General features: G+C 39.0%; 1 protein-coding gene across 1 annotated transcript in view; it reads left to right on the top strand.

The window, feature by feature from the left end:
* The window catches only part of LOC137914107 (receptor tyrosine-protein kinase erbB-4-like), a 102,761-nt gene extending 77,424 nt beyond the window's left edge, over positions 1-25,337 (top strand). Inside the window, exons 21-28 of the mRNA XM_068757724.1 lie at positions 14,650-14,805; positions 15,826-15,901; positions 17,550-17,696; positions 19,095-19,192; positions 19,593-19,763; positions 23,301-23,556; positions 24,072-24,200; positions 24,679-25,337. Coding sequence (XP_068613825.1) covers positions 14,650-14,805; positions 15,826-15,901; positions 17,550-17,696; positions 19,095-19,192; positions 19,593-19,763; positions 23,301-23,556; positions 24,072-24,200; positions 24,679-25,337 — 1,692 coding nt within the window. The remainder of the gene's footprint in view (positions 1-14,649; positions 14,806-15,825; positions 15,902-17,549; positions 17,697-19,094; positions 19,193-19,592; positions 19,764-23,300; positions 23,557-24,071; positions 24,201-24,678) is intronic.
* Positions 25,338-27,026: the final 1,689 nt, after the last annotated feature.

Raw genomic sequence — 27,026 nt, 5'->3', positions numbered from 1 at the left:
GACACTGTTTGAAATACAAAGTAAGTAAACTGTCTCGTACTATTTACCTCACCTTTTCTCTTTATCACCACTGAACTGCATGTGTTCTCACTACTCCTTAACCTTTTCGCTAGCATAAGCACACACTTATCTGTTAGTTAATTTCGAGCCAGTGCTGTTTATTTCTTTCTGTTTCAGAGCTCGGTACAGAACAGGTTCACTCTTTCATTTTGCATTCATTTCCCAAGGGTAATCGATTTACCACCACTCCCACCTCTGCAAGCTGAGACCTGTTTCTCTTTGTGCACTGACCTGTGTGTAGACACAGGTTTGCTCAACAAGTCTATTGACATTACATTTGAGAACGGTATCAGAATGAGTCAAGAGCCTGCAGAGGCAGAGGAGAAAGGTTAGTACGCTTTAAAAACAATTAACCAATTTGCACTGTTGGAATTGTTATTGATTGCTTTGAGTGTCTTTGCAGTGTTGAGATTACAAAGGAATGAATGTGGCTTTAAAAGGTGACTTTAATTCTTTTTCTATTGGTGGGCATTTGTGTGTGTGTGTGTGTGTGTGTCTTTTCTGCAGAACACAGAAACTTTACATCTATTTTACAGTTTGCAATCAAATACATAAATGCAGGCACAATTTGTGTCATTTTTTATGATAGCGGATGAGTCTATGGATTTTGTTTCTCACCTAATAAAACCCATTTCAGTTTAGTCACTTATTGAGTCGAGTCAACATTGTGCAAAATATGTTCTTGTTGTTTAAGTATTTAAGTTCTTGATAAAAGTCCTGGAGGTGGTTTGAGATGTGGGTGGCTAATGTGAATTGGTGTACTTTGTATATTTACTATAATTGTCTCCATCCAGAGATTTGATAGTGGAAGCACGAGAATGTACATAATTTACACCCTCAAAGTCTGTAATAGACATACATTTTAATGAAACAGTTGTGTGGTACGCCTTTGTTAATACTTTTGAAGCAGGATCAGCAACTATCCGCCACAGATCCAGTAGAATCCAATGCATTTAATGCCTTTGTGAATCAATAAAATGGGTGACTTGATTCTGTTTATGTGCTCTAGCAGTCACTCCTCTTAGTGCTGCTCCAAGCGGTAGCACACATCTTCAGACTCCTTGAGTTGATACAATATGGAGATTTCTCTCTTGGGTTGTGCAACCTTCTGACCCAGACAGACCAAACCCTCCAATGGAGATATAAGTGGATCACTGAGTTTGTGGTTCAGATGTTGAAGCTCCATTGACTGCAATGTTCCCAAAAATTCCAAAGTGATCCATAATCCCGGATCTCTTATGGATCATCATCTGAGTGGTTTCCTCAGTTCCTGGTATTTCAGTTTGGGACATTTTACCTTTCTTGACCTTGTGGTCAAGAAACACATTGAGTCACTAAAGTCACATATTTACTGTTGAATCTTTCAGCAAGGCACAAAATGAAGAAAAGAGTGAAGAAAAACAGTGGCGGAAACTCAAATGCAGTTCTTGTCTTTGCCACCAGCCACGATTCCCATGTTTTGCTTCATGAGGATAATTTTAAAGAAATGGTGAAGGATGGTTTATATTTTATTTTCCTTGGTGTTTTGATATGTCTTCAGTGTCTGCATAATTCACTACCTCCACTTTGAAAACTTTTAATTGGACCTTTCAATCGAAAGAAAAAATGGAAACATATTCAAACGCTTGATGTGTGCTGCGTGTGGGTGGCTGTTACGACTTTAAAATGCTTTTTTTAAGGTTTTGATCAACAAGAGTGGTGAAGCCAAAAAATTCAAAAGCAATATCGCAAAACCAAATCAAAGCAGAAATATGTGGCTGGCTAGGGTCCGCAATAAAATATAAATAAATACCTGTTATTTGGGTCAACTGAGACCCACAGGAAATTCTACTGTGTTCTGTGTGTGTTACGGTGCTCAGCAGCAATGAAATCATTTTTGTAGAGTTTGAAGTTGAAAGAAAACCACTAGGAAGCACTTTCCCGGCCTCATCCTGGAATTCCTGTTCAATTTCAGAACTGCCGGGGCCGCAACAGATCAATCATAGATCACAGTTAATGCCTCCCATTATGGCATCTGGTGATTACTCTCTTATTACCCCACTAATTATCACTACCATCATTATTATCATTTCTCAATTACAGTTCATTACACCAGGTCCAATAGAAGATAACACAATGGTCAAAGTGGCAGTTATTCCACATATTGATTGGTGAGCTTTTCACATTTTTTTCATTTCTTACTGCAGCAATCTGCATGTTTAGAGTGTTTACAGACCACTTCACCAGTTAACTCCCCACACACTCACCCACACACACATATCAGTAAGGATGGAAAGAAACAAGAAGAAAATGTAACAGTGAATGAAGCATATGGCTCATTGGTCATCAAGTGATCTGTGTGGAAAAAAATAGCATAAACACAAGTATTTAGAAGTTTGAGAAAACTGCCGACAAATATGTTTACACCAAGGATGATTGCCTCGCTCTGTTTAAACCTTTTCTTTTTTAAAAACATACAGGCATTTATGTGTAATCGTCCGAGCCAACACATTAGGATACTCCGGCTAAACCACAATCTGCTTCCGAATCTGTTACTTTCAGAAAATTGATAATGCATTTTCTTTGAAAAACTCGGCTCAGACGTAGTGTGCGGGTTCTTTGGTGCAAATTTGCACTTCTTCGACTGCCAGCCTTTAAAAGCTGCGACCTGATTAAACTGTTTCAGGGCTTCATTTCAGGCATCAAACACTGTAATCAGAGCCTCAAGCTTTTCCAAAGTCTCGTATGAATGATGTTTTACGACTCCCAGGCTGCTTAAAAATAAAGAAATGTACAGATTTTAGGACTCATCCTTCGGGCAAAATTTCAGATCATATCACGCACAGATGTTTACTTGAGAGGTGTCTTCGCAGTGTGTTTCAACACACCCACCCGTATGCAAACATCTTGAGGCAATCTCTACACACTAATCACCAAATAGGGCTGCCTCTCCCATGTCTGAATGGTGAAGAAATTAGAATAATCTCACCTTGTAAATAGCGGCTGTCTGTTCTCAGTCATCAACATTTGTCCGCAGCTGCCTCATAACCATGTTTGTCGTATGCCAGACTCACAAGCTGCACCAATGTGATTAAGGACAGAGAGAATGTCAAGTCATGCTGCTGCTGGACGGACATTGTTACTCTTTAGAGATGTTGAGTTTTCATGAATCAAGAGAAATGCTCTTAAGGTTAAACCAACAACCATGCATTTTGAGCGATAATGCATTAAGCTTTGAAATGGTTTCACGAGACACAGGGTCATGCACTGCGGAGGAACACAACCACATTCACTTCAACTGAATATCTCTGTAATTTAATCTTAATTACTTACAGGACCAAACTTTGAACACACCTGAGTTATTGCTTATGACAGCGAGTCCACTTCTGCTTGGATATGATAATTCTATGACTATGCTAAGTGCAAATTCAGACATGATTAATTAATTACCTTGTTCACAAGACTGAAATTACAACAACTCATGTTGATTGGAGTCGTTTTAAATAGAGTGTATCCATCTGAAGGGCATCTTTCATTCATCCTAACACAGACCAGTTACTTTGTGGTTTTATTTTGTTCACTTTCTGCTCCCACATGGACTAGTTTTTCCACCTTCACCACTAAATAAAAACAGATATCACTAAAATAATCTTACTCTGCCTTCAGTGTCTCATCCTAGATACATTTAGTGTGTCCTTCATCTTTAGATGTGAAGTGCAAAGGAAAGTACAGCACATGGGAGTGAGTCAACAACGAAGAGGAAAGAAAATGACAGAACAGGGTATTTCAATGGCAGGAATTTCCCAAAATACATTCCAATGACGGAAGTGCTAAGAAAAGATGTCAACCAAATATTGAATGACTTCAGATGTGCGTTGCCGTCATTGTAATGTTTGTGCAAAGGGAAGCAGACAGCCTCAGTCTTTCTCACAATGTTTGCTTTTTTGCAGCATTGAATCTAAAATACTTTCACACATTCTGTCACAACTGTAAAGAGCAGCGAAGCAATAAAGAGATGCTGCCATGCTGGCCGCACAGTCCTTCTGTGTATTGTCTATAGATAGATTGTACTTCCTGCTCCGTGCTTATTCACCACAGTCACATGTTTCCATTGTTGTACAAACTGTATGACAATGGAATACCTTTGAATGTAATATAATATAATAGATCAGCACCTTGCAAACCAGTTAGTTTCATATGTTTTATTTAATGCCTTTAATTGTAAGCAAAACAGTTACTTATCAACTGTGCGTAATTGCTTTGACATTGTCAAGCATCACACCAAGCATAACGAGCAACATTTTTAGAACACTCCTTTAGAATAAATAGTTTTTCATCATTTATATATATATATATATATATACATTTCAAATGCCACCTGTATTCCTTATTATAGCCTTTAGTGTGTTATTGTGTAACCACTTCAGTAGATATAGGGTTAATCTCTGTTTTAATTAGCGAGCTCTACTCCGTCTGTTGTGATTTACTGTTTGCAGCAAATTACTGTAATTGAAGATGACTCGAATGAACCGCGTCTGTGCCAGAGATCTGATCATGTGGCTGCAGCCTTTTGGCTGCTTATTGAGGCCGGCCAGTCATATGTTCCATCAAGGCGCTTGGAGAATGGCATCATTGGTGGGTTTATTAATTGGCAAGGAGGAAATTCTGTCAGACTGAAAAAGAGAATAGCAAGACAGAGATGAATATCAGTAGATTACACCGTGCCAAGTACATTAACACGTCCATCTGGTGTATCATGCTTCTGCCACAGCCACTCACCCTATTGGCCCATGTTGTCCTCATCGCTGGGTTTGACTCGGATCATCCACGACAAGGTCATGTTGTTGTCCTGAGTTATAAATCTGACACCTGATCCCAAAGTGCCCTGTGGGAGCCTGGTGCACCAGCATGCTGGCATGGTAATGGTACTCATTGTAGCAGTAAACTAACAGAAAGATCTAATAAATATATTCCTCATGATCATCAAGACTTTATTACACCATGTAGGTCACAAATAAATCCGTACAAAAAGTATCACCTTTCTTTTTTCCCGGTGCTTTTCTCTGTGTTTGACTATTTCATCACTGGATGTGTTTGTATTGCAAAGATGCATGTGTGTGTGTTTGTGTTTGCTGCAGAGTTGGCAAACCATGCAGTCCCATAGCCAGCTTCTATTTAGGTTGATGACAACCAATTGTGCAATATACTACAGTAACTGCACAGAGAGGTGTTGTAACAAATAGATAGTTTGTATTTATTATTAACAAGTTTTGCTTTTGCATTTTCATGCTATTAATGCTCCCAGCATATGACTGAGATCTCATTAGATAGATATCATTCTCACTCTGTTGCCATACCCTTAATTTATTCAACATCAACGTACATAAACATATCTACATACATTTTATTTTGTGGGTCCTCAGAACATCGCCATCATTAAGACACTGAAACCGCATTGGACCCAAATTGCTGATACTGTGCTTTCATACCCAATGTTAGGATCACTAAAATTTCACAATTCTTTTAAATAAAATATATAAATGAAAGAGATGTTAATGTCATATAAATGTAAATTAAATTATACTGGAAAATATTTTAAAAAATGCCTATTTCCCATGCAGGTGGAACTGTTCTGTCGAAACAAACGCGTTTTATAATGGAAATAGAACGTTTTTTGAGTTGATACTGACTGAAGCCCAAATTGAAGAAAAACACAAGAAATTAATTTTCTTATGTTGCTAATTTCATTTCAGAATTTGAAAGACTGCTCTTTTTCATAAATCCATGAACCACATGAGTCACTGAGTAAGAAAAACCTTTTCTTCTTGCAAGGGTCTGTTTAGGAGTAATTATAATTATTGTGTGAGTACAAATGTGAGCTGACATTGCTTTCTAGCTGTATATCTTCAAGGCACACAGCATTGCTGCTTCCTTTAAGGTGAAACAATATTAATCTCTTCTGTTCTTCAGAGGGAAAGGAGTCGTCAAAGTAATCTAAGTAGCTTTCTAATTCCCTGGAAGCCAAATATGTCTCTTAAGATATCAAGCATGCAGTGAAATTCTAACTGACATGGTGTTATTCATGCACAAAGCTCCTTCTATCATGAGATTGTCTTCAAATTCACAGCAACCATTTTCTTTGCACAAATAGCCGAAAGTCACCTCCTTACTACTACTACTGTACTTTCGGCTTGTGAGGAGTCGCCACAGCAAATCGATCTTCTCCAACACCAGCCACTCTCATGTCCTCCCTCACTACGTAACCAACCTGGCCACTCCAAAGGAGAACCTCAGCATCTTCATCTCCTCCACTTCTAGATCCGCCTCCTGTCTTTTCCTCAGAGCCACTGTCTCTCAGCCGTCCATCATGGCTGGCCTCACCACTGTCTTGTAGACCTTTCCTTTCATCCTTGCTGACACTCCTGTCACAGAGCACACCTGATACTTCCCTCCACCCGTTCCAGCCTGCCTGCACACGAGTCTTCACTTCCTCCATCACTCTGCACTATTAACTCTAGGTACGGTACTTGAAGTCATCTCCCTTCTTTATGTCTATTACTAAGTTTAAATCCTTGCCATTATGAATTCCTGAGATTCTTTATGTTGAAGTCAAAAGTCACTATTTGCACCAACAACATATATACATTTTACATAGAATTCTTGCCCAAAGCAGCATCTGCTTTATTTGCATTGCCATTGTTCTGCCTTTCTCCGTCTGCCTCAGCATTCCTCTTTGCCGCTCCCTCTGTGGGTGGTGAGGTCAAAGGACATTCTTTATGCATTAATTCATGAGCGGCAAAGGCTTCAAAAATATTAGCCAACTCTTAGCTTTCTCTCAAGCAATGGCCACAGGATACTTCCCTCTCATATACTGTGTTGACTCTGGGTTTTACTTCATTATGTTGCACATACTTATATTAGATTTAGAGCGAAGGCAAACATTTATTTCCATTATTCAAAACAGAAAGTAAACGCTTGACCTGTGCAAAGGAGAATAAATGTACCTCATAGCCAAAATGCATGAATCCATAAAAGATGTGCTCGCCCTGAGACTGTATGTATTTCTCTCGTAAATTAATGTCGGAACTATCATGAAATGAGGTCACTACCCTCTCAGCTGTCACAGTGACAGCTACAGGAAAGTCAGGTAGATATACTCACAGGCCCACATAGGAAGACAAGCAACCACTCATATCCTATTAATCTCTAAGCATTGTCCTTAAATTATTGTTAGTAGCTGAAGCTTCACTTAGTAGTCAGAGAATTTACTCCAGGATGTGCGAGTGAATAGCTCTGAATAATAAGAATAACGAGGATAGGTGCTCGGGCCTAATGAAATATTGTCCTAAAGTATTAAGGTATAATGCCTTTAATTTGTCTTGAATGAATTAAAGGCCCAGTATTTAGGATTTAGTCCAGGGGTGGGCAAACTTTTTGACTCGCGGGCCACAATATGTTCTAAAATTTGACAGAGGGGCCGGACCAAGAACAGATGGATGGAGTATTTGTGTGAGCTAATATAAATGACACATGAAAGCTATTGCATTAAAGGATTTGGCCTTTTACAGGTAGCATTACAGGGAAAAGGTCAAATGAATGAGGTTTAATTATAATACAATTTTATTTAATGATATAATTTGGACAAGTTTGGCGGGCCGGATTAAAAAGACCAACGGGCCGCATATGGCCCCCGGGCCTGGGTTTGCCCATACCTGATTTAGTCGCATCAAGTATTAAAGTTGCAGATCAGGGCATTCTGGAACCGCTGGTCTCAACGTCCCCCTACCGTGGCATCAACATGAAAGACTCTCTACAGAGCCACTGTTTATTTAGGTTTATTAGTTCTGAGCTACTTAAGAAGCTTTGCAATACAACACTCAGTGGAAAAGGACAGGATCCCTTTGTGGAGAAAAAGGCTCATTCCATGGTATATAAAAAAACACAAAACATCTTAGTTTTCGGTGATTATACACTCATGAAACATAATGAACATTAGATTCCCTCCGTGCTCGTAAAGCCGACACGCTGGACCTTTACCCTTCTTCATAATGTGATTCTCATGCAGTAAGAAAATTCTGAGGTTATGAGAGAATAATTGAAAGTAGCATTCTCCCATCCATTGCATGATTATTAGCTGCTGTATACCATTAATGTAGAATGTTTATTTAAAGGGAAAAAAACACATTCGAATAGTCCCAAAATGAGATTGTTTCAACATCTTTTTCATTGTAAATTAAAGATTTAAATATTTTGTTCAATGTTTGATCCAGATAGAGAAACAGTTGTCATGAAATAAATCCACCTGGGTGCAGGCGCATCGTTTTGATTTAAATTTCTTTACACAAAACTTGATCTTCCACAAATGCATAAACATTATCTTATTGTTACTGGGAGTGATTTAACACAGACCGGTTTCTTGGAGTCAGTATCTTGAAGTTCTTGTCTTAGAGAAAGCCATGCCTGTTGCGGGCCCCAAACTGGCGTTGGCTTGCAAGCTCACGTGGCCCTCCTCATGAAGTCTGGGCTGGCACCCTACTGAAGTGTCTGGGATCTAATTGGCCAAATCCAAAAGGTCATTGAGGCCAAACAGGAAATAAACTGTCCCAAAATGACCAAAACCAAAAATGCGTTTTGCTGCAAAAGACTAAATAAAAAATAAAAGTGCTCCACAAGCAAAGAAATTCTCATTACGGCAGTAGCAGTTACAATATTCAGATATATCTGTCAGAGGCCAACAAATCATTTGACTTGAGACAAAAGGTACAAAGGATTGGTATGAATTATTCTCAAGACAAGTTCTAAGTAAAAAGGGAGAGGGAGTAAAAATACTTTGAATGTTGTCATATAATTATTAACCAGATTATTATTTCATTACTTTCTGATCATGAATGCTTTGAGGGTTAGATTGTTTGTGCGAGTGTGTTCACATGTGAGGGGCTAGCTATTCGCTATGCTCTAGGTACCGCAGGAGAATCAGCATTAGCCATTCATCAGAGAGAATAAATGTATAAAGACAAGGTTTCCCCTTACGCACTGCTAGCGCAGTCTGAAATTGTTCATATTCAAGCTGCATTGATGTCATTTTGTAAATTAATTCTGACATGGGAGCTCCAAATGAAATGAAAGCCCACTGCTTCCATCATTATTGTGTTATTCCCCCCCCCCTTAGCCTCTCCTCCACATTGGTCTAATTTGTTTCACTTCATTCCTTAAACAGTTATTCACCTTCTCCGAGAAACTGAGATCCTTTTATATCCGGATCATACATTAAACATGTGCCACATCAAGCAGATGCTGCGCTGGTGTCACAGACCTCCAATAAAATTGCGTTGTTATTCGCAATATAACACCAAATAGACTGTCACCAAACATCTTGTGCCCTCCAGAAATACAGACTTCTCAGTTCAAATCAGCCGAAGTGGCTGAACAGAAAATACATTTAAAAAACAGATCAGATGAGTCATGCACTCTTACTGTTAGTCATCAAATGTTCAGAATAGAATTACTCTCATTCACAGACTCATACCCCACACATGAGAGATGTAGTATGGTGTTTCACAATGGCGGACATTGGATAATCAAAGTACATTGTACTGCCATTTTTGTGCACTTTCTGGAATGACAAATTGTAAATGTTAATTGAGAGATTCTTGAAAAAATTCAATCAGTGGGGACACCATTTTGGTAAAGATAATTACAAGTTCATTAGCGCAGGTGAAAATCACTGAGGCTCCTTCGTCAGATTGTGATTGAAGATACTTTTCATAAATATTACCAGTGGCGACTGATAACTCTGCTGAGACTGATGAATGATGAAGTTGGCTAATCTGCACAGACTGGTTGGGGATTGGGAGGTACAATAACAGAATGAGTGAACTGGACTTGCAGATAATTTAAGAAGACAGAATGAGGCGTGTCACTGTTCATGAGATAAATGTGGCCAGTTGATGAGAGCAGCTGTTACCTGAATTGACAGTCTTAGACAATGGCTAAAGGAAATTTAGATAAAGCATGTGTGACTGATGTGAATGATGAAATGAAAAAACTCAAATTGGGGGGGAAAAAAAGATGAAACGGATGTAAATATCTGATCTGGATTTGTTTTCCAGAGTACAGTGAACTACAGTGTTTAGATATTGAAAATGATTGTTCATCACCTCCTCACCACTGAAAATTACTCAGACTAAAAATGACAAAGCAGCAGTATCAACATGGATTAAACAAACATGTGGTGTGTAATTAGACTTGAACTTCAGAGTCACTGATCCCATTCAGGCTAAGGTAATTGCATTCACACGAAAAAAAGTACAGGATAATACTTTAGAAAGTATCAACCAATTCTCTCCAATTAGGTAAATCAGTTTTTCTCAAACTATTGGGAAAGCATCACATTTGCCTCAGATCAGGTACCGATAATATACTTGTGCATATTAGGTGGATAAAGGTCACATTTATGAAGACATGTATGAACAAACACTGGTAGTTAAGCTTGCCGAATGTTATTCACATGCCATTATACAGGGATAATCTATTATACTCTGAGGTTTCTCTTCCCAGAAAGCAGTTTCCAAATTGATGGCAACATGAAAAAGAAAATGTGTTCACCTTATTGACAAACAATTCTCTATTCCCAAGCAATCTAATAAATGAACTGTTTCTTGTGGGATTCTCGCTGATGAAAAGAAATGTTTATCACCCTGAAGAAAGAGAACACACAGGCCGTTTACAGAGCCTCTGTCGGATGTTCAATCTCATTAGAAGCGTTTGCTCATGAATAACATTGAATCACAATGAAGCGCTTGATTATAGATTTCTGCGTGTCTGTGTGTGTGTGTGTGTTGCTGGTTTGTGTTGAGCGCTTCCTCAGTGTACCAGCGTGAATATGTGGGTCTGTCATGCCAAAATAAACAAGAGTGCAAAGTGCCACTCGGTGAAAAATGGGAACTACATTTTCTCACTATTTTCCTGTTGATGTAATAGTCCCAGAAACCCCCCCCCCCCGCCCCACACACACACACACACACACAAAATAAATACAGAAATAAAACACAACATCCCTGTCCACTCAGACTTTTGTCCATAAGCCTTTGTCAAATATTTGTAAACAACCATGACGACAACCATGTATTCGCCTGCAATTGGATATAATATAAAGCCTCTCTTATGTTTCTCTCATCTTTCACATTCTCTCCTTGGATTACTTTCATGTGCAAAATCTTCATGTATGGAGTTTTGGGCGCAGGCCTAATCTCTACTGATTGGAAAGCATTCTATGTCCGGAGGAGTGATCATAGTGCAATAAGGCCCGTGGATCTTTCTCCAGAGGCAGGTTTACCTGAAATACAACTCCTACAATTGGCATGTCCCTGGCTGTCAAATGGAGATTCACTTCGATTACAGACCTCTGGCAGCGAGTCGTTCTCCTCATGTCCACATGGGAGGCCAGGAAATGAGAGCAGCAACTGAGTAAAAAAAAAGACTTTTCCTCAGACCCGTCTGCAGCTATTTCCCACTATGCACACCTCCTACTCTCATTTGCATCATGCTGGCAAATTAAAATCCACAGGTTGCCAAGCCATCCATTCTCTTCCAGTTAAATTGTCTTGAAAATTGAAGTGATTACTATTAAAATATATATATATAAATAAGATTCTATCACACACCTGACTGCGGCTTATACACACTTAGGCTTGAGGATTTATGAGCTGTGTTAATTGTTGTGTTAATTTGAGAATACAGTATATTGGTTCTTTTTATTAGTGCATACAACAGTACCAGGTGTTTTTATGTTTATTAACAGATTTCCCATTTCACAAGTTGGCAGCAACATTTAGCAACTGAGCTAACAGTTTATTTTGAGAGGCCAGCAATACAGGCAAGCAAGTTGTTAAAATTCAGCCTAAAAAAGTCTTTTTTTTTACTCAGTTGCTCTCATATCCTGGCCTCCCATGTGGACATGAGGAGAACATTATCTTATGCACGAACAGTATTAAGTGCACTTTGCCTGTGTTTTTTCTGATTTCATAGAAGAAATTAGCCCCGTCATGTTCTGGCGATGTGTCCTGGGTGTACCCAACCTCTGGTCCCCAGTCAGCTGGGATAGGCTCCAGCAACACCCGTCACCCGCAAGACTGATCAAGCAGCTACAGACGAGATGATTGAGGTCTTCTTGTCTACAAGATGATGGATGGATGGATGGATGTTACATTTAAAGCACAATGATGTCTGAAATTATGCAAAAAGAACTCATATGTAACATGCATGCTGCGAAACAAATAGCATTCATGAAACAAAATCAAAACAAGCAAAGGCAAAGAAGTTGTTACCTTCAATAAAGTGTTTTCACTGCTGCACATCTTCTAATCTATCAATGTCATAACATGAACAGAAGAACTAATGAAACTGCCAAATTTAGCTTCCTGTCTAAAATCTCAAAACCTCATTGACATATTGTAACAAGGCCTTTGTCCACCCATCCATCCATCAGGCAGGCATGTCAACTATTATGTCAGGCTCAGTAATGAAGCAGAATGAAAAAGCAACTCAGTCTCATTATCAGGATCAAACTTATCCGGCATCCAGACGAAACATCCTGTCAGTGGGGAGGCCATGACAGCGTCAGAATTAGGAAGTTGGGGAGTAGGTGAGTGTTTAAGGAAATAAAAAATATATACTGATTAGGGGAATATAAAATACTTTATTCTCAATATATATATGAAAATGTCTGAATATATATATGAAAATGTCTGAATATATATATGAAAACGTCTGAATATATATTTGAAAATATCCGAATATATATATCAAAATATATATTCCAGAGTTCGGTCCATATTCTCAGACTTTTCATAGTTTGGTCCATATTCTCAGACTTTTCGTATATATATTCCAGAGTTCGGTCCATATTCTCAGACTTTTTGTATATATATTCCAGAGTTCGGTCCATATGCTCAGACTTTTCATAGTTCGGTCCATATTCTCAGACTTTTCATATATATATTCCAGAGTTCGGTCCATATTCTCAGACTTTTCATATATATATTCCAGAGTTTGGTCCATATTCTCAGACTTTTCATATATATATTCCAGCACTTTTGATATATATATATAATAAGTTCCTGAACGGCATGCCATAACATACGTTCCTCTGAGAATATAAAAGTAGAATTTGAGATTTTTTTTAATTTATTTTAATAGATCTATATTGAGTCTTGTCTCAAGTCTGAACTTTATTTGCCCCCGTCTGCTTTCAAACATTTTGTTTAATCTAAAAATTGATATGTTTTATGTTCTTTTTTAACACCCCTCGACCCAATTACACAGATACACTAGTAAACAGACACACTACATACTTATCCAGCATCATTCAGGCTAACTGAGTAATCTTTCTTCTACTCTATCTCTCCTGTTTCAGCCTTCTGGCATGTCCCCTCCCCTCCCCTCAAACACACACACCTACACACGCACAGACACACACACACACACACACACGCTGCTGCATCTTCATGTCTGTTTGAGTTTATATAGCTATTCGTTGAAAGTACTTGTCCTCTCCAGGGAGGGAGCAAAATGAGGCTGTGTGATTATAGCCTTACAAATCTAATCTTACCTCTTAGACTACCTCCATTCAACCCGTTCACTTGTCCTCTCACCTCCTCCACTCCCTTTCTTCATTTCCAGCCTATTCAAACTAAATCCAATTAGATTTTTGTTAAAAATAAGGCCTTGTATTTCTGTGCTCTAGCTTCTTCAAATGAACACAGTTATTGATTGTCCAATTTGAAAAGGTTTACCATTCCACCCTTATTTCTTTCTCTTTAAATGCAATTTTCTCTCAAATTAGGTTGACTGTTACATTGAGGACCCGCAGGTTGTGCAAAAGGAATATATGTGTTACAAGATGCACTGTTCAAAACGTCCAACACAATTGTGCAGATGTTTTAGTTTCAGCCTAATGGCTTAGTCGACCATTTTTTAGATGGTTTTTATAACAACGTCACATATACTTAATATATACAGTACTTACTTGAAATATTCACATTTGATTTCATCATTTGCATTCTCAAAAGAAAACTCAAGAGCATCTTTACTGACAAACAATCAAACAATGAAAACATTGCTTTGTTTGTAAATCAAGAAATGTATGTGTTTGTAATTAGTTAATTTCCTGTGATTCTGTCGTACGTACATAACATTATAAATGTATGAAATCAAATTAAATATACGGGTCATATCAGGTTCTGTCCCAAATTTATCAGGGTTCTTGCTCATGGATGCTGCTGTTACTGCGCTGCCAGATATTTGGCATCAAGCAGGTCTATTCCTAAGTCTCCTTGTTAAATGGTGTGCATTATAATTGCAACAATAACAATATGGAGGTAATGATAATGGTGTGAATAATTGCAGAAATCTTTAAAGGGGTCTTGATGGTGATTACAATGATGATGATGATGATGATGATGAAGACAGATGGTGATGTCACGTTGGAGTCACACTGGCATGTTTGCTGGTTCCTGTGTAGCGCTGCACTCTTAATCAGGTTTTAAACAAGAATGCTGTGCGTTTTCTGTCAACAGAAAAGAACAGCTTTGTGTTTGTTTGTTCTTGCAGGGGATGATGTATCTGGAGGAGCGCAGGCTGGTTCACAGGGACCTGGCAGCCAGGAATGTCTTGGTCAAATCTCCCAACCACATCAAGATCACTGACTTCGGGCTGGCTCGCCTGTTAGACGTTAACGAGAAGGAGTATAATGCTGATGGAGGAAAGGTGAATCCTGTCACCATGCCACACGTAATTTACACATCAGACAAACACCTGATTGTCCACATGTGAATAGTTATTTTAAAGTGGACTTGAATTGCACATGTAGAAACAAGCTAAGCTAACCAGCTGCTGCTGCTTGTAAACTATGTATTAATTTGTGCATGCAATGAGTGAATTCCTACTTTGATTATCTGTCATTTGATGCGTTTGTTTTTCTGGGCTTATTGAGATGAAATGTTGAATTACTATTTTGGGCCATGCATTGACGTATTGTAAAAGACAACAACAGACATTAACATTAATTAGGGTTTTATATCTTGAGGGAGGAACTTAGGCCATAACAAAAGGGACTTTTACTGCAGTCAGTGAGACACTATTCTGCTCTATTGGACCATATTTATTTACTTTTGGGGGATGGAGCTCTCTAAATCCTATAAACGTAGTAAACAAATATGTCCTTGGAGCTCTGTGTACATGGGCTTGTGGCCTCTATAAATCTTTGTTCATCCATTCTGTCTTTTATATTTTGTTTGCAAACCCTTTCCTCTCAGGAAAACCTAGTTTATCCCCTCTTGCCCACCCTTCTAGTATGTCCATCATGGTTTGTGTCAACGCTGAGCATTCTGGTATTATCCCCTCCACTGAGAATAAGACAGACACACTCTAATCTTCAACATCCCCACCCCTCAGCCCCCATCACTGCGATCAATGGAATTGGCCTTCAAATCTAATCACAGTGTTAAGCTGTGTCTCAGACCATCCTGCCATTTGTCTCATCGTATTCCAGTATAGCTGGAGCCTTGTGTGTGCGTGTGTGTATGTGGGTGGGTTTGAGTGTGTGTCTGTTTTCTCTTCCAAACTTAAAATTTGTATTCCTTCCTTCCGTTGCATCTCTCTTTTGTATTACATGGTCTATAGTGTCCTTGAATGACAGCATCTCACCAGGAGATAACCCAAGTTATTGTGACCCAAAACGTTTGATGTCATGTGTGTGACAGTGACATGCTATGCTCTACCTGGCAGATGCCCATTAAGTGGATGGCTCTGGAGTGCATCCATTACAGGAAGTTTACTCATCAGAGTGACGTTTGGAGTTATGGTAAGCTTCGTACAAATTAAATGCATATTTTTTTTTCCCCAACTGCCAATGAATTACCATAGTATATATACAGATTTCATCTGTCATCATCCTGAAGATCGCACTAACATTGTATCGGTATGTCCGTCCATATTTTGTGTAAGAATTATCACATTTGATAATGTTTGAAAACCTTTTCCTATTTGGCCTGTAGTTAAATTAACCTTGTCTTTTTTGTGGACTTATGATGTCCAAACTTGCTCCAGTCTTTTTTGTGTGAAACTCAGCCATGCATATCTCTACTGCAGCGATCAAACTGGAAGATTTCTCAATGGTACCGAGAAAGCGGTTTTATCTTCTTCTTTTGCTGGTCATCCATGAAATATGGAAAATGATTTTACGCTTGTTTGTATATCATTTCTTTGTGGGTTGTCCTCTCAGTCATTTTTAGTCAAATAGAGGCTGAGTATTCTTCATCATATTATCTCTGCTGTGATTTATACTGCTTAGATCCCTTTATCATTGCGTTATTTCATTTATTATTTTGATGTAATTTTCTCTTGAGTTCTCTTTTGAAAGTTTTCAAGTAGAGTAACACAAGGAAGTTGTTTTTTTGGTCTTTGTTTATTCAATATTTACCATAATGACTGGCTCTGCTGTCATGACTATCAAGGCACAGAGTCTGTTCAGTTTGTCAGTGTGGAGCATCTTGCGCAAGAGAACACTGAATCAAACAGTCAGAATATGTAGATGCAGGTAGAAATAATGAAAATACTTGTATATTTAATCAGGTACAGTGTACCTTAAATGTCAATGTAGATGTATAGATATTCAATGTCAATGTATAGATTGAGTGGAGGGTTTTTGCACGCCAACAGCGCATGTGTTGATTTGAACTCCTTGATCGTGCGGCAAACTGTGATCTATTCCTTAGAATATTGAGATATTGAATCAGTCCTCTCAGGCATCCACATTGAAATGTAAATCCCAAAGTAACTCGTGATATTTTAATTGCTAAAATGCAAGTAACAATTGTACGATAGAATATATCAGCGACTTTTAAGTTTTAGAAAGGATTTCCAAAAAAAATATGCAAGACAGGTCATATCAAAGAGAATAATGTGTGTTTGATTAAAAGTCTGAGTACGGTTTGGTGCGCCCATGTCCCTCGTGAGCGTCAATGGCCGCGGGCTATTAAACTTCTATCTTATGGTGAGCATTTACTCTGTCACTCATTAGTGCTGGCATGATTAAAGCTGATGAGTGTTGAAAGTTCAGATTTTTGATGACTTTCAAGACTGATTATTTCTTTTGTCCTCTGTTCCCTTGCATTCTCCTTCTGCCTTCATTCTTTATGTCCTTCCTTCTTCCCTACTTGTCTCTTCATCTCATTCCCTCTGATGTGCCTCGCTTTATCACCTCCTTATATGTCCTCTGTCTAATGTTAATGTTGTTTTCTCTTCACTCTTGAACAAAATCTAACGTTTTTCACCTTTTAAATTGTTCAACTATTTCTCTTGTCATTTGTTTTCTGTCTTTTTAATCCTCTCACTGTACAACCTACTCTTTCCATCTCTTGAATCTCCCCTGATGCCTCTTCTCTTATCCTCTGATGTAATCTCCTCTCTTCACTTTATCTCTCTTCCTCCTTCCCGTTTCTTATTTTTAGGGGTAACCATTTGGGAGATAATGACCTTCGGAGGGAAACCGTATGATGGAATTTCAACGAGAGAAATCCCAGACCTGCTTGAGAAAGGGGAGCGTCTCCCTCAGCCACCTGTCTGCACCATTGATGTCTATATGGTCATGGTTAAATGTATGTATAGACACTCAACAAAAACCCCATCTAATAATGTACATTTTGGCTATTTTCTTGGTTAAATCATTAAATCAGTCTCTGAAATTCCCAACAAATATTGACCTGAAAAATATTTACTGCAGAGCTATGAAGGATTAAAATGTATTGTACATAAGTTCAAGATTTTGTCTCCATCCACTTCAAATGGATTTTGAAGGCTAAGAGAGGGCAAACAGCTTTCTCATTGAAACAGGCAAAAAATAATAATAAGTGGATTTTCAAAATAGCACAGCAGAGTCCATGTGGTGTTATTGGATCAGATGTATAAGATATATAAAATATATATTTTTGTCGATTCATCTGAACAATCCATCCACAGTATGATAATGTGAATGCCACAGAATGATCTGTTGGTTGAAAATCCATTGAAACTAACAAAGATTAAGAGACCCACATATCACATGTGTCCCTCACTGCGCGGTCACTGCTGTCATGCTGTCAGGCAGGGGGTCACAGGGCGGGGGGGGGGGGGTTGTGACCTCTTACCACTACTGCCAGGACAAGGACTTGGTGCCAGCTCCACCCAGGACTTGTCCTCTAGTCTCACAGCCTCTGGGCCTCTGTCACCTTGGCTTCAGGTAACAGCCTGAGCCTGTGCCAACCTGGCAAGCAGATGCACGCACACACACACACACAGCCTGTTATCTGTCTTTGTCTTTGCAGTACTACACATGCAGAATACAATCACACAATGACTGAAACACTAGTAGAAATGAACTATAACTAAAATTACTTTTAGCCTTATTGGCATTGCTGTAGATGAAAAGATAATCATTTTCCCATTTGAAATCTTGCATAGCCATATGTGTAAAACAACATATCTGTCTTTCAGTCCCATCTCTTATTTCCCTGAATGTGTTGATGGGCTGTACCCAGGCCCACATCAGATTGCTTTGGTATCATAGCTTTGTGTTCAATGGGATATTGTCACAGGACAGAATTATGCCATATGTCCATATAGGGATATAATGATGTTTATTTTTGGACTGGAGAAAGTGATGACAATAAATAGAGCATCACTAAAATCCTGTAATTCATTTGAATTGGACAAGTAATGCAAAATACAACAGAACAAAAAATATATATTCTATCTAAATATGAAATAAATCAATGAAGGCCTAACAAGTTGAAAAGGAGATTGGGCATGTCTAAATGGCACATTCTTTTACACACTGTAGCCACATTTGCCTGTAAATTTTATGTACTAATTATGAATGTTTTACGCAAGTAGCACAAAAAAACAACCTGACATGAATGAAAGTTTGAAAAAAATCCTGTGTGTCTACATGCTTGTTATTATCAATATTAATTTGGAGCCGGCTATTGATCGTGTTCTAACACAAACACATTCTTCAGGCTGGATGATTGATGCAGACAGTCGACCGAAATTCAAGGAGCTGGCCGCAGAGTTCATTCGGATGGCTCGTGATCCGCAAAGATTCCTGGTTATCCAGGTAGGTAATAAGATGTAGGGTACAGATTACACGTCTGTAAGATGGTTTGATTGTTGTTTTTGTTGTTCGCTGTTGTTGTTTTGTTTCTTCCATGTTTGCTTAAAAAGCAGAATCTGTAAGATGCGTTAAAAGTGAAGGCTGTCCTCTTTATGCTTTATTTTGCCTAACTAATATATTGCCAGTTTCTACAGCATTTGGATATATATGGGTGATCCACACTGACATATATATTCTCTATGCAAGTCATATTAATAATTTACATTTATATGAACTACTTCTGCTATATTCCGTTTGCTGCTTTTGATGCAAGACATTTAAAACTGATTAGTTACACAACTTTAATCTCCTGAATTAGCACTACAAATGACTGGACCTACACATGCTGTTCATCCTATCTCAGGGTGATGACCGCATGACGCTGCCGAGCCCCAACGACAGCAAGTTTTTCCAGAGCATCTTGAATGAGGAGGAGTTGGAGGACCTGATGGATGCTGACGAGTACCTGGTGCCTCAGTCCTTCAACATCCCACCGCTGGCATACAATCCCCGCACATGCATGGACCCCAGCAAGGTTAATTTCTTCCCGTTTTTATTCCTTATATTAAAGCAATAGAACCATCTAACGACCTGTCAGTGTAAGTGATGGGCACAAATTTTAAGATATTTATCTGAATCCAGCAGGAAGGTCAAATGAGCATCTTCAAGAGCTGCAGCATTATGTTGTGTTTCCCTGGAAAATATTTCCACCTAAATCATCTATCTTTTTGAGCTTTCAATGGCCAACATGTACAGAGAGAAATTAATCCATGACAGTGTTTATGGACACCCAAGTGTTGATTCAGGAGAAAAAATGTTTGGGGGGATAGGTACGTTTAAATTAGAATGTTGAGTATATCAAATGCGGGGGAACAAAGACAAATTGTTCTCCATTATTATATCCGTGGGCTGCTTTGTTGACTTGGATGTCAGGAGGGAACTGTCAGTTTTATTGGTTCTTATAGATGTTATGCTGTAAATGTATCTATGGAGACATCAGATAAAATATTCATATAAGCAGTTTTACAGTAGCTCTGTTGAAATCAAGACATTTTCAGACAAGCCAAAGCACATGCACAGGAAAAGAGCAGATCCTTTAGTGTAGTCTCGGATTATAGTAGGATCATATAGGTTACTAAAAGGCAGCAAGTTTCTATCACTGAGTAATTGCATTACAATTTGTAATAATTAGAAGGCTTCAAAAGTATCTGATAGGATTTTGTAAATGCACTGAACACTCATTTTCAAGTATTCAAAAATCATCAAGTGTATTTTGTGCCTCTGCATTCAGTGTTTTTTTATTTAGATGCCGTTGACCTACTTTTCGTGCCTTATGATAAGTTCATTTGTTTAATTTACTTGTGTTTGAGGATTCTGTCAGAATATGTTTCAAATTAAAAAATATATATAATATTATATAAAGTGCTGATAATGCTAATGATGCCTAGGATTATTATTAAATAGTAATACGTACAGTATAGTAATAAGTAGTAATAAGTAATAATTACAATGTATAATATAAACTATATATTGTATTGTATTGTATCATCATTTCTTGATGTAATATTCAACCTGGAAAAGAAGGTTTTGTAAATTTCATTAGATTTATTTTATTTTCAATTATATTGTCATTACGCATCACAAGGCTGTGAAGTGAAATGCACACTCTTCTGATAAATAATTATCTATTATACTGTATATCACAAAAAATAACTTTTCAAACGTGCATTGAGGAAGATGAGTACAGGAAACTCAGTAATAAGTCTGGTGGCATGGCAGCGGATGCCTCAGAGTCGTTTGCCATGTGGCAGCAGGGTGAACAGTCGGTGGCTCAGGCGTTTGTTGTCTCTTAGACGTTTGGCTTCAGACACGTCGTCTCACTGATTTCACAGATGCTCAGACGGGCAGCAATGATGTTGGGTGGTTTTAATCACCTGCTGTAAAGCCTTCCTGTGCTGGGCCATGCATGAGCCATGCCAGTTTGTGATATTTCCTGTCAACATATTTTCTGTTGCTCCCCTCCAAGAGTTAATTAGAACTTGGCACAGATATTTGGCCATCTTGGGTTTCCTTCAGAAGAATTTAACATTTGTTCTTTCATATTACCATTTATTTCTCAGTGTCACAGCAGGGTGATTGAGCTGTGATGGAAAGGAGGCAATATTAAGTCAAAGTCGTTATTCATATAAATCAGGGGGTCTCTAAAGTGATGTGGGAATGAGTTTTCTCAGCATGTTCTGCAGGACTCTCCTGTTCAAGGACAAACACTCTCACAGCTTCCTTACTGTCACTCTCATCTTTCTCTTCCTCTATGGTTTCCCTTTTTCTTTTGCCATTGTGAAACTACAATAATTGCCTTCTTCAAAATTGCGGTTTACAGCCAGACTCCCCCAGTTATTCAACTGTTTATTATTATCTTTTATTTATCTTTGGACTTACACACATCACAAAAGCAGTCACACAGCCAGGCGACACAACCAGATTGTAGCCAATGGCCCTCTTTGTTCAAATCAGGCTGCACACGCCTGCTGACTGCCAGTGAGAAAAATGACTCATTTTACAAATACATGTTGTGCATTACGGGAGATTAAAAATGATTTATTTACATACATTTTCCAAAGTTGTTATCCATTTGTTTTTACTTTCTTATTGGGGTACGTTCAGAATGAATGCAAACGATTGGAATGGACTCAAATATTGCGGCCAACAAAATGCATTACTTACAAATAAATGCTATCTTAACAAGCAAGATGTTATAATTAGTATGCATTCTCGTGCAATTACAGAATTTCCATGATATGCAAATGTAACAACAACCAAAACACGGAGGACGTTCGTTTGCTCCTGCTGATATTGAGATACATTGAAATGTACAATGATGCTTTACTCTATTAATATTATGTAGTGATGTTTTTCTTCCACTACAGCGCTTCAATAATGCCCTGTGGAAATGGGCATTATTGATTTCATAATGGCCCGCGAACCGACGACGGAATAAGCGGTTGGCAAATGAATGAATGAATGAATTATTTCATAATGGCCGTCACGAGCAAGATCTTGACAATATAATGTCACCATAACACTGGCAGTTTAGTGAAATCATTTCAAACTTAACTTTAAGACACTTTATTGTGTTAGTGGTGCTATTTTCCCTTTAATACTTGAGACAGGGGAGATGGAGGACATATAAATGAGGACAGAGAGAGACGGTGATTTAATTATTATAGTTATAGGGGACGGAAAACACAACATGAGCTCTGAAGCTTTGACTAAGACCCTCCAAACTTTAAGTGATGCTGATAGCCTGTCCATCACTTCAAGAATAAGCACACCTCTTAAAGGTGTACTTAAATTGAATAATAATCATGGGCATTATAAATTTATATTTAATGCTGCTGGTCAGAATTGGAATGCGAGTCTGCAGTCAGAAAAGCAGACACTTTTTGCAACTTTTGAACATGTGCCCGATAAGTAAATAAAATAAAATAAAATGCATACCTTTTACGGACAGACAAGAAAAAAAGTAAACGAAGTGAAGTAAAATGAATCAAATTGAAGTGAAATGAGGAACAGAGAATGGTAAAGAAACATATGCTGATACAAATTCAGAATAAAGCACATGGCAGGTTCTAACAAAAGCCGTTTTCCTTTTGAGCACGGCAGGTCTGATTTGGCTACTCTGAGACCTTGGAGCCTTTTAATTGAAGTCGTTGTAATTAAACTGTCCTTGGCTGGCATGCTGCCATGTCATTGTTTGGTGCTGCAGTTTGTCTCCCCTGCCTTTTACATTTAGATATTACAGAGCAACAGAAGAACTTCACTTGTTTATTTTTTGAGGCACATTTTAGAACTGCTTTTTTTTATTATCTAAATGTTCTCAATTAGATGTATTTAATTGGTAATTAAACATTTCACTTGGAAATCAAGTCACCTGCTTTCAGTGCCAGTCAAGTCTTGATAACAAGCACATCACTGTTCTTCAATAACCAGCAACATTCTATTTATCTCCATTTGTATTTGTTTTATTTAGCGTGCCCCTCGGTTTTCACTCTCTTTCTGTCCTTCTGCTCAGAGCCAATTTGGCTACCAGGACACCAGCTTGCCTGTAAGCATGGAGGACATACTGGTGACTCTCCCCAGAGGTGTCTCTGTTCCACCTGTGTCCAGAGGCTGCCTCCCGACACAAGACCTGGCTTCAGGGGGGCAGATTGGTGGCGGATTTGCCCGAAGCAACCAGGACAACCCTCGCTGCAACGGCACCCTGAGGAAACAGGTTTCCCCAAGGTCGAGCGCCCTCGTGGCGTGCTCGGCTCTCGCTGCTGGACAAGGTACAAGAAAGGCATTTTAAAAATGAACTCTCATTGAAAAACATTTGTATCCATTTTCCTTTCCCTACACAATTAGTTTCCGAAGCCTCGGCAGTGAAATACAAGTGGAAAAAAACGTAATAATAAGCCTTCAAAAATTCTGAAATAACTTTTACACAAATCAAATGTTTACAAAAATTGATCAAAGGACGCAAACGTCCACAGAGAAGGGAATATATGGTTTCCTTGCAGGCTCTTTTCTCATCACTATTGCACTGTGACAGTCAATCAGTCTCCAGACAAAAAGGATGAGCTCGATTCTAGCAACGGTGTCAACAAACCGAGCCACATATAACATCTCATGCGACAGGTGGGACACAGCAGGAGTTGTGACTTGCACGTCTTTCAGCCCCACTGAAAGAATTTATATAATTCCCCTATATTCCTCCTTTAAATATTTTTTTTTCAGAAATTAAGTACTGATGCTGTATGTACAATGTTTAACATGTTCATTTTCCGTTCTTCTTGTTCCCAAGGCGGGGATGAGGATAGCAGTGGACAGCGTTACAGTGCCGATCCAACTGTCCTTTTGGCAGAAAGAGGAACAAAAGGAGAAACGGACCAGGATGGCTATGTGGCTGCCATGAGGGACAAGAAAAATTCAGGTAACTTTGATAGATTCAGAAGTAGTGAAATATATCCTTATGACCACCTGATGTTTAAATGCAATTCTAGTAATACCCGAAGAGTTTGCATTTATATATTATTATATTATATTTGATATGTCAGGTGCTTTTTTTTATAAAAATCTTTTCCTTCTTTTTGTCTTTTTTTTTCTAACTTGTCTGCATTTGTGCTCGAACATGACAACATCCATGGTGTCAGTCATTGTTGGAGTTTTATGCTATTTAGTGTTATTGTGATCGTGACTGTCACCCGCCCTCTTGGCAGACTAGCCCATTATGTTTTATTCAGTCCTATTTCCTACTTTACACCATCGAGGGTTGTGCTGACCCAAAGGGCCACTGAAATGTAGCCCCCATAATGTATAAGCATTATTTAACTATCATAATGAATTCAAGTGCCTGCAGCAGCAATAAAGGCCTGACTGATCTCATTATCCTGTTTTTTGTTTTATTTCAGACTATCTCAACCCTGTAGAGGAAAATCCCTTCGTCACACGCCGTAGAAATGGTGACGCCCATGCAGTGATCGATGGAGCAGGTTGCCACACCCTCCACCTGGCTGGAGCCACCGCTGCGCCAAAGAGGAAGTCCGTTCATGTGGATGACGAGTGCATCAATGAGCCGCTATATCTGAATACCTTCCTCAACCCTGGGGACAAAAACGGATTGGCTGGTACAATCTCTGGGTCCTCTACCACCCAATCTGTACCGCAGACAGTCAACCCATCAACATCAAGCCACGTGGTCTCGTCCTCTGGATACGTGATGGCGCCCGGCCACGTCTCCCACCAATCATACCCATCACACACTCTGCATCCGGGACATTCGGGACACGCTCTGCACTCAGGAATCACTAGTGGCTCCATCATGTTTGATAAGAAAGGAAAGAAGGCTAATTTTGACAATCCTGAGTACTGGCAGCACAGTCTACCCCCCAAGTCTTCAATGCACAACCCTGAGTACCTGCAAGACTGCAGTACACGTTTCTTCTACCGGCAGAATGGACGCATTCGCCCTGCTGTGGCTGAAAACCAGGAGTACTTATCTGAGGCTGCTATGAAAGCCGGCAACGTGTTGCCACCTCCTCCATACAGACAGAGGAACACTGTAGTGTAGTGACCCACCTGTAGCACAATGGAGGGATGACTAGATGGATAAGTGGGGAGATGAATGGACTTTGAATAGTCCCCTCATTTCTATACCATTCTCCTCCACCTGGGTTCTCCTTGTACTGTTCCTGAACACGTCTCTGCTCTGTCTGATTGCAAGACTTTTATTCTCACCCCAAGGCTCTGCTCTTTTGTGGCACGACTACCATAGTGGCAGCCTCACTCAACATTCAAGGGAACTTTTTTTCAGCTCTGTCTTTTTCCCTGATTCCCAACAGCAATTGGACGTGTTTGTTTGAGGTTGGTTCTGGACTAGAGTAGACTATTCTGCCACCTTTAGAGCCAAACAGGCACAAATGCAAAATGAAATTAAATGTTTAGCCAGATAAAAAGGAGGAACAACAGAAGTTAGCACAAAGACAAGAGAATCATCATGTCCTTCGTTGCTATTATTTATCCAACCATGAAATGAAATTCACAATGTGCTTTTAGCGCAAACACACACAGCCCACAGCTGAATGAACACATTTCAGTCACACACTGCTATCGATTGTGTGCACTGTTAGCTGATACATGCACTTAAAGTCGTGGCATGGTTAAAGCAAACCTACAATCATGCTAAAGAACTTAGACGTGGTTTGCATGTCTTCCCACACACTTTGACTTTCGGATGATGCTGTACAAGTAAAGGCATTGAAAACATTGTAAACTGTGCTTTTAACATGCCTGCAGTCCTGACACATGAACTACAACCATACGTTCATTCATAAGTCCGCACATGCACATATTGATAGACAGGTATGCTGGAGAGGAAAATTTGGTGAAAAGCACTGAATGACAATGGGAGCCAGTAGAACAGCATCATAACGCTGTCAACAGGAAGGTAGTTTCAATGAAAGTTGCACTATCACCAAAAAGCTGGTGAAAAGCATCCCACGGTGTAAAAGGTTGACCAGTTAAAAGAAAAGAAAATGTCCCACAGCTCTGTCCTCCTTTAATCCACACCAATATAGATGAAGAGCCAGCAAACAATCCACTTCGTTTACCTTGATAAGATTGCTGTAAACTGTGTAGTGACTGACAAATGATGTGATGTAGGAAAAATATACAATTTCAGAATTTGAATCTGCAGTTGTTTTTCAGATATCTGTTTACTTAAAGAAAAAACAGCACAGACACCCGTCATTAAAAGAGCACTGTTGATATGACAACGAAGTTAACCCAGCAGAGCTGTAAATATGTCAATTACATGTCATTACTGTACAGATACAAATCTGCTTCGAGGCTCCGTGGACCAAAACTGAGTCTGGAATGACATGAAAATACATCCAAAGACAAGGATAAAATATTGTTGCACCTCTCACACCTCAGCGTCTAAACTGTTTAGGTCATGATGACAAAAGATTCACTTTGCCCACCGAGTCACGACTGCAGGGTTGTGTCAAAGGACGGACGGTCAAACCATCTAAGACTGCCTGCAGCATAGTTTTACTACTGAGCACCATCAATACGATCAGCACGATCATCTTTTTATTGGGGTTTGATATTATCGGTCAGGCGTCACAAATGATTGCAGAATGAATTGATGGGAAGTTCTCATACTCAGTACTCGCCAGATGCCACAGTAATCTCTGACGGACGTTGCCAGCATCTGTCGTCAAGTGACTTAAAATTTAGACTGGGCTTGATAATGTAA

Source organism: Brachionichthys hirsutus, unplaced genomic scaffold (genome assembly GCF_040956055.1).
Source record: "Brachionichthys hirsutus isolate HB-005 unplaced genomic scaffold, CSIRO-AGI_Bhir_v1 contig_1089, whole genome shotgun sequence".
Classification (NCBI taxonomy): domain Eukaryota; kingdom Metazoa; phylum Chordata; class Actinopteri; order Lophiiformes; family Brachionichthyidae; genus Brachionichthys; species Brachionichthys hirsutus.
Note: the sequence above shows the minus strand (reverse complement) of the source record. Positions and strands in the feature narration are given on the sequence as shown.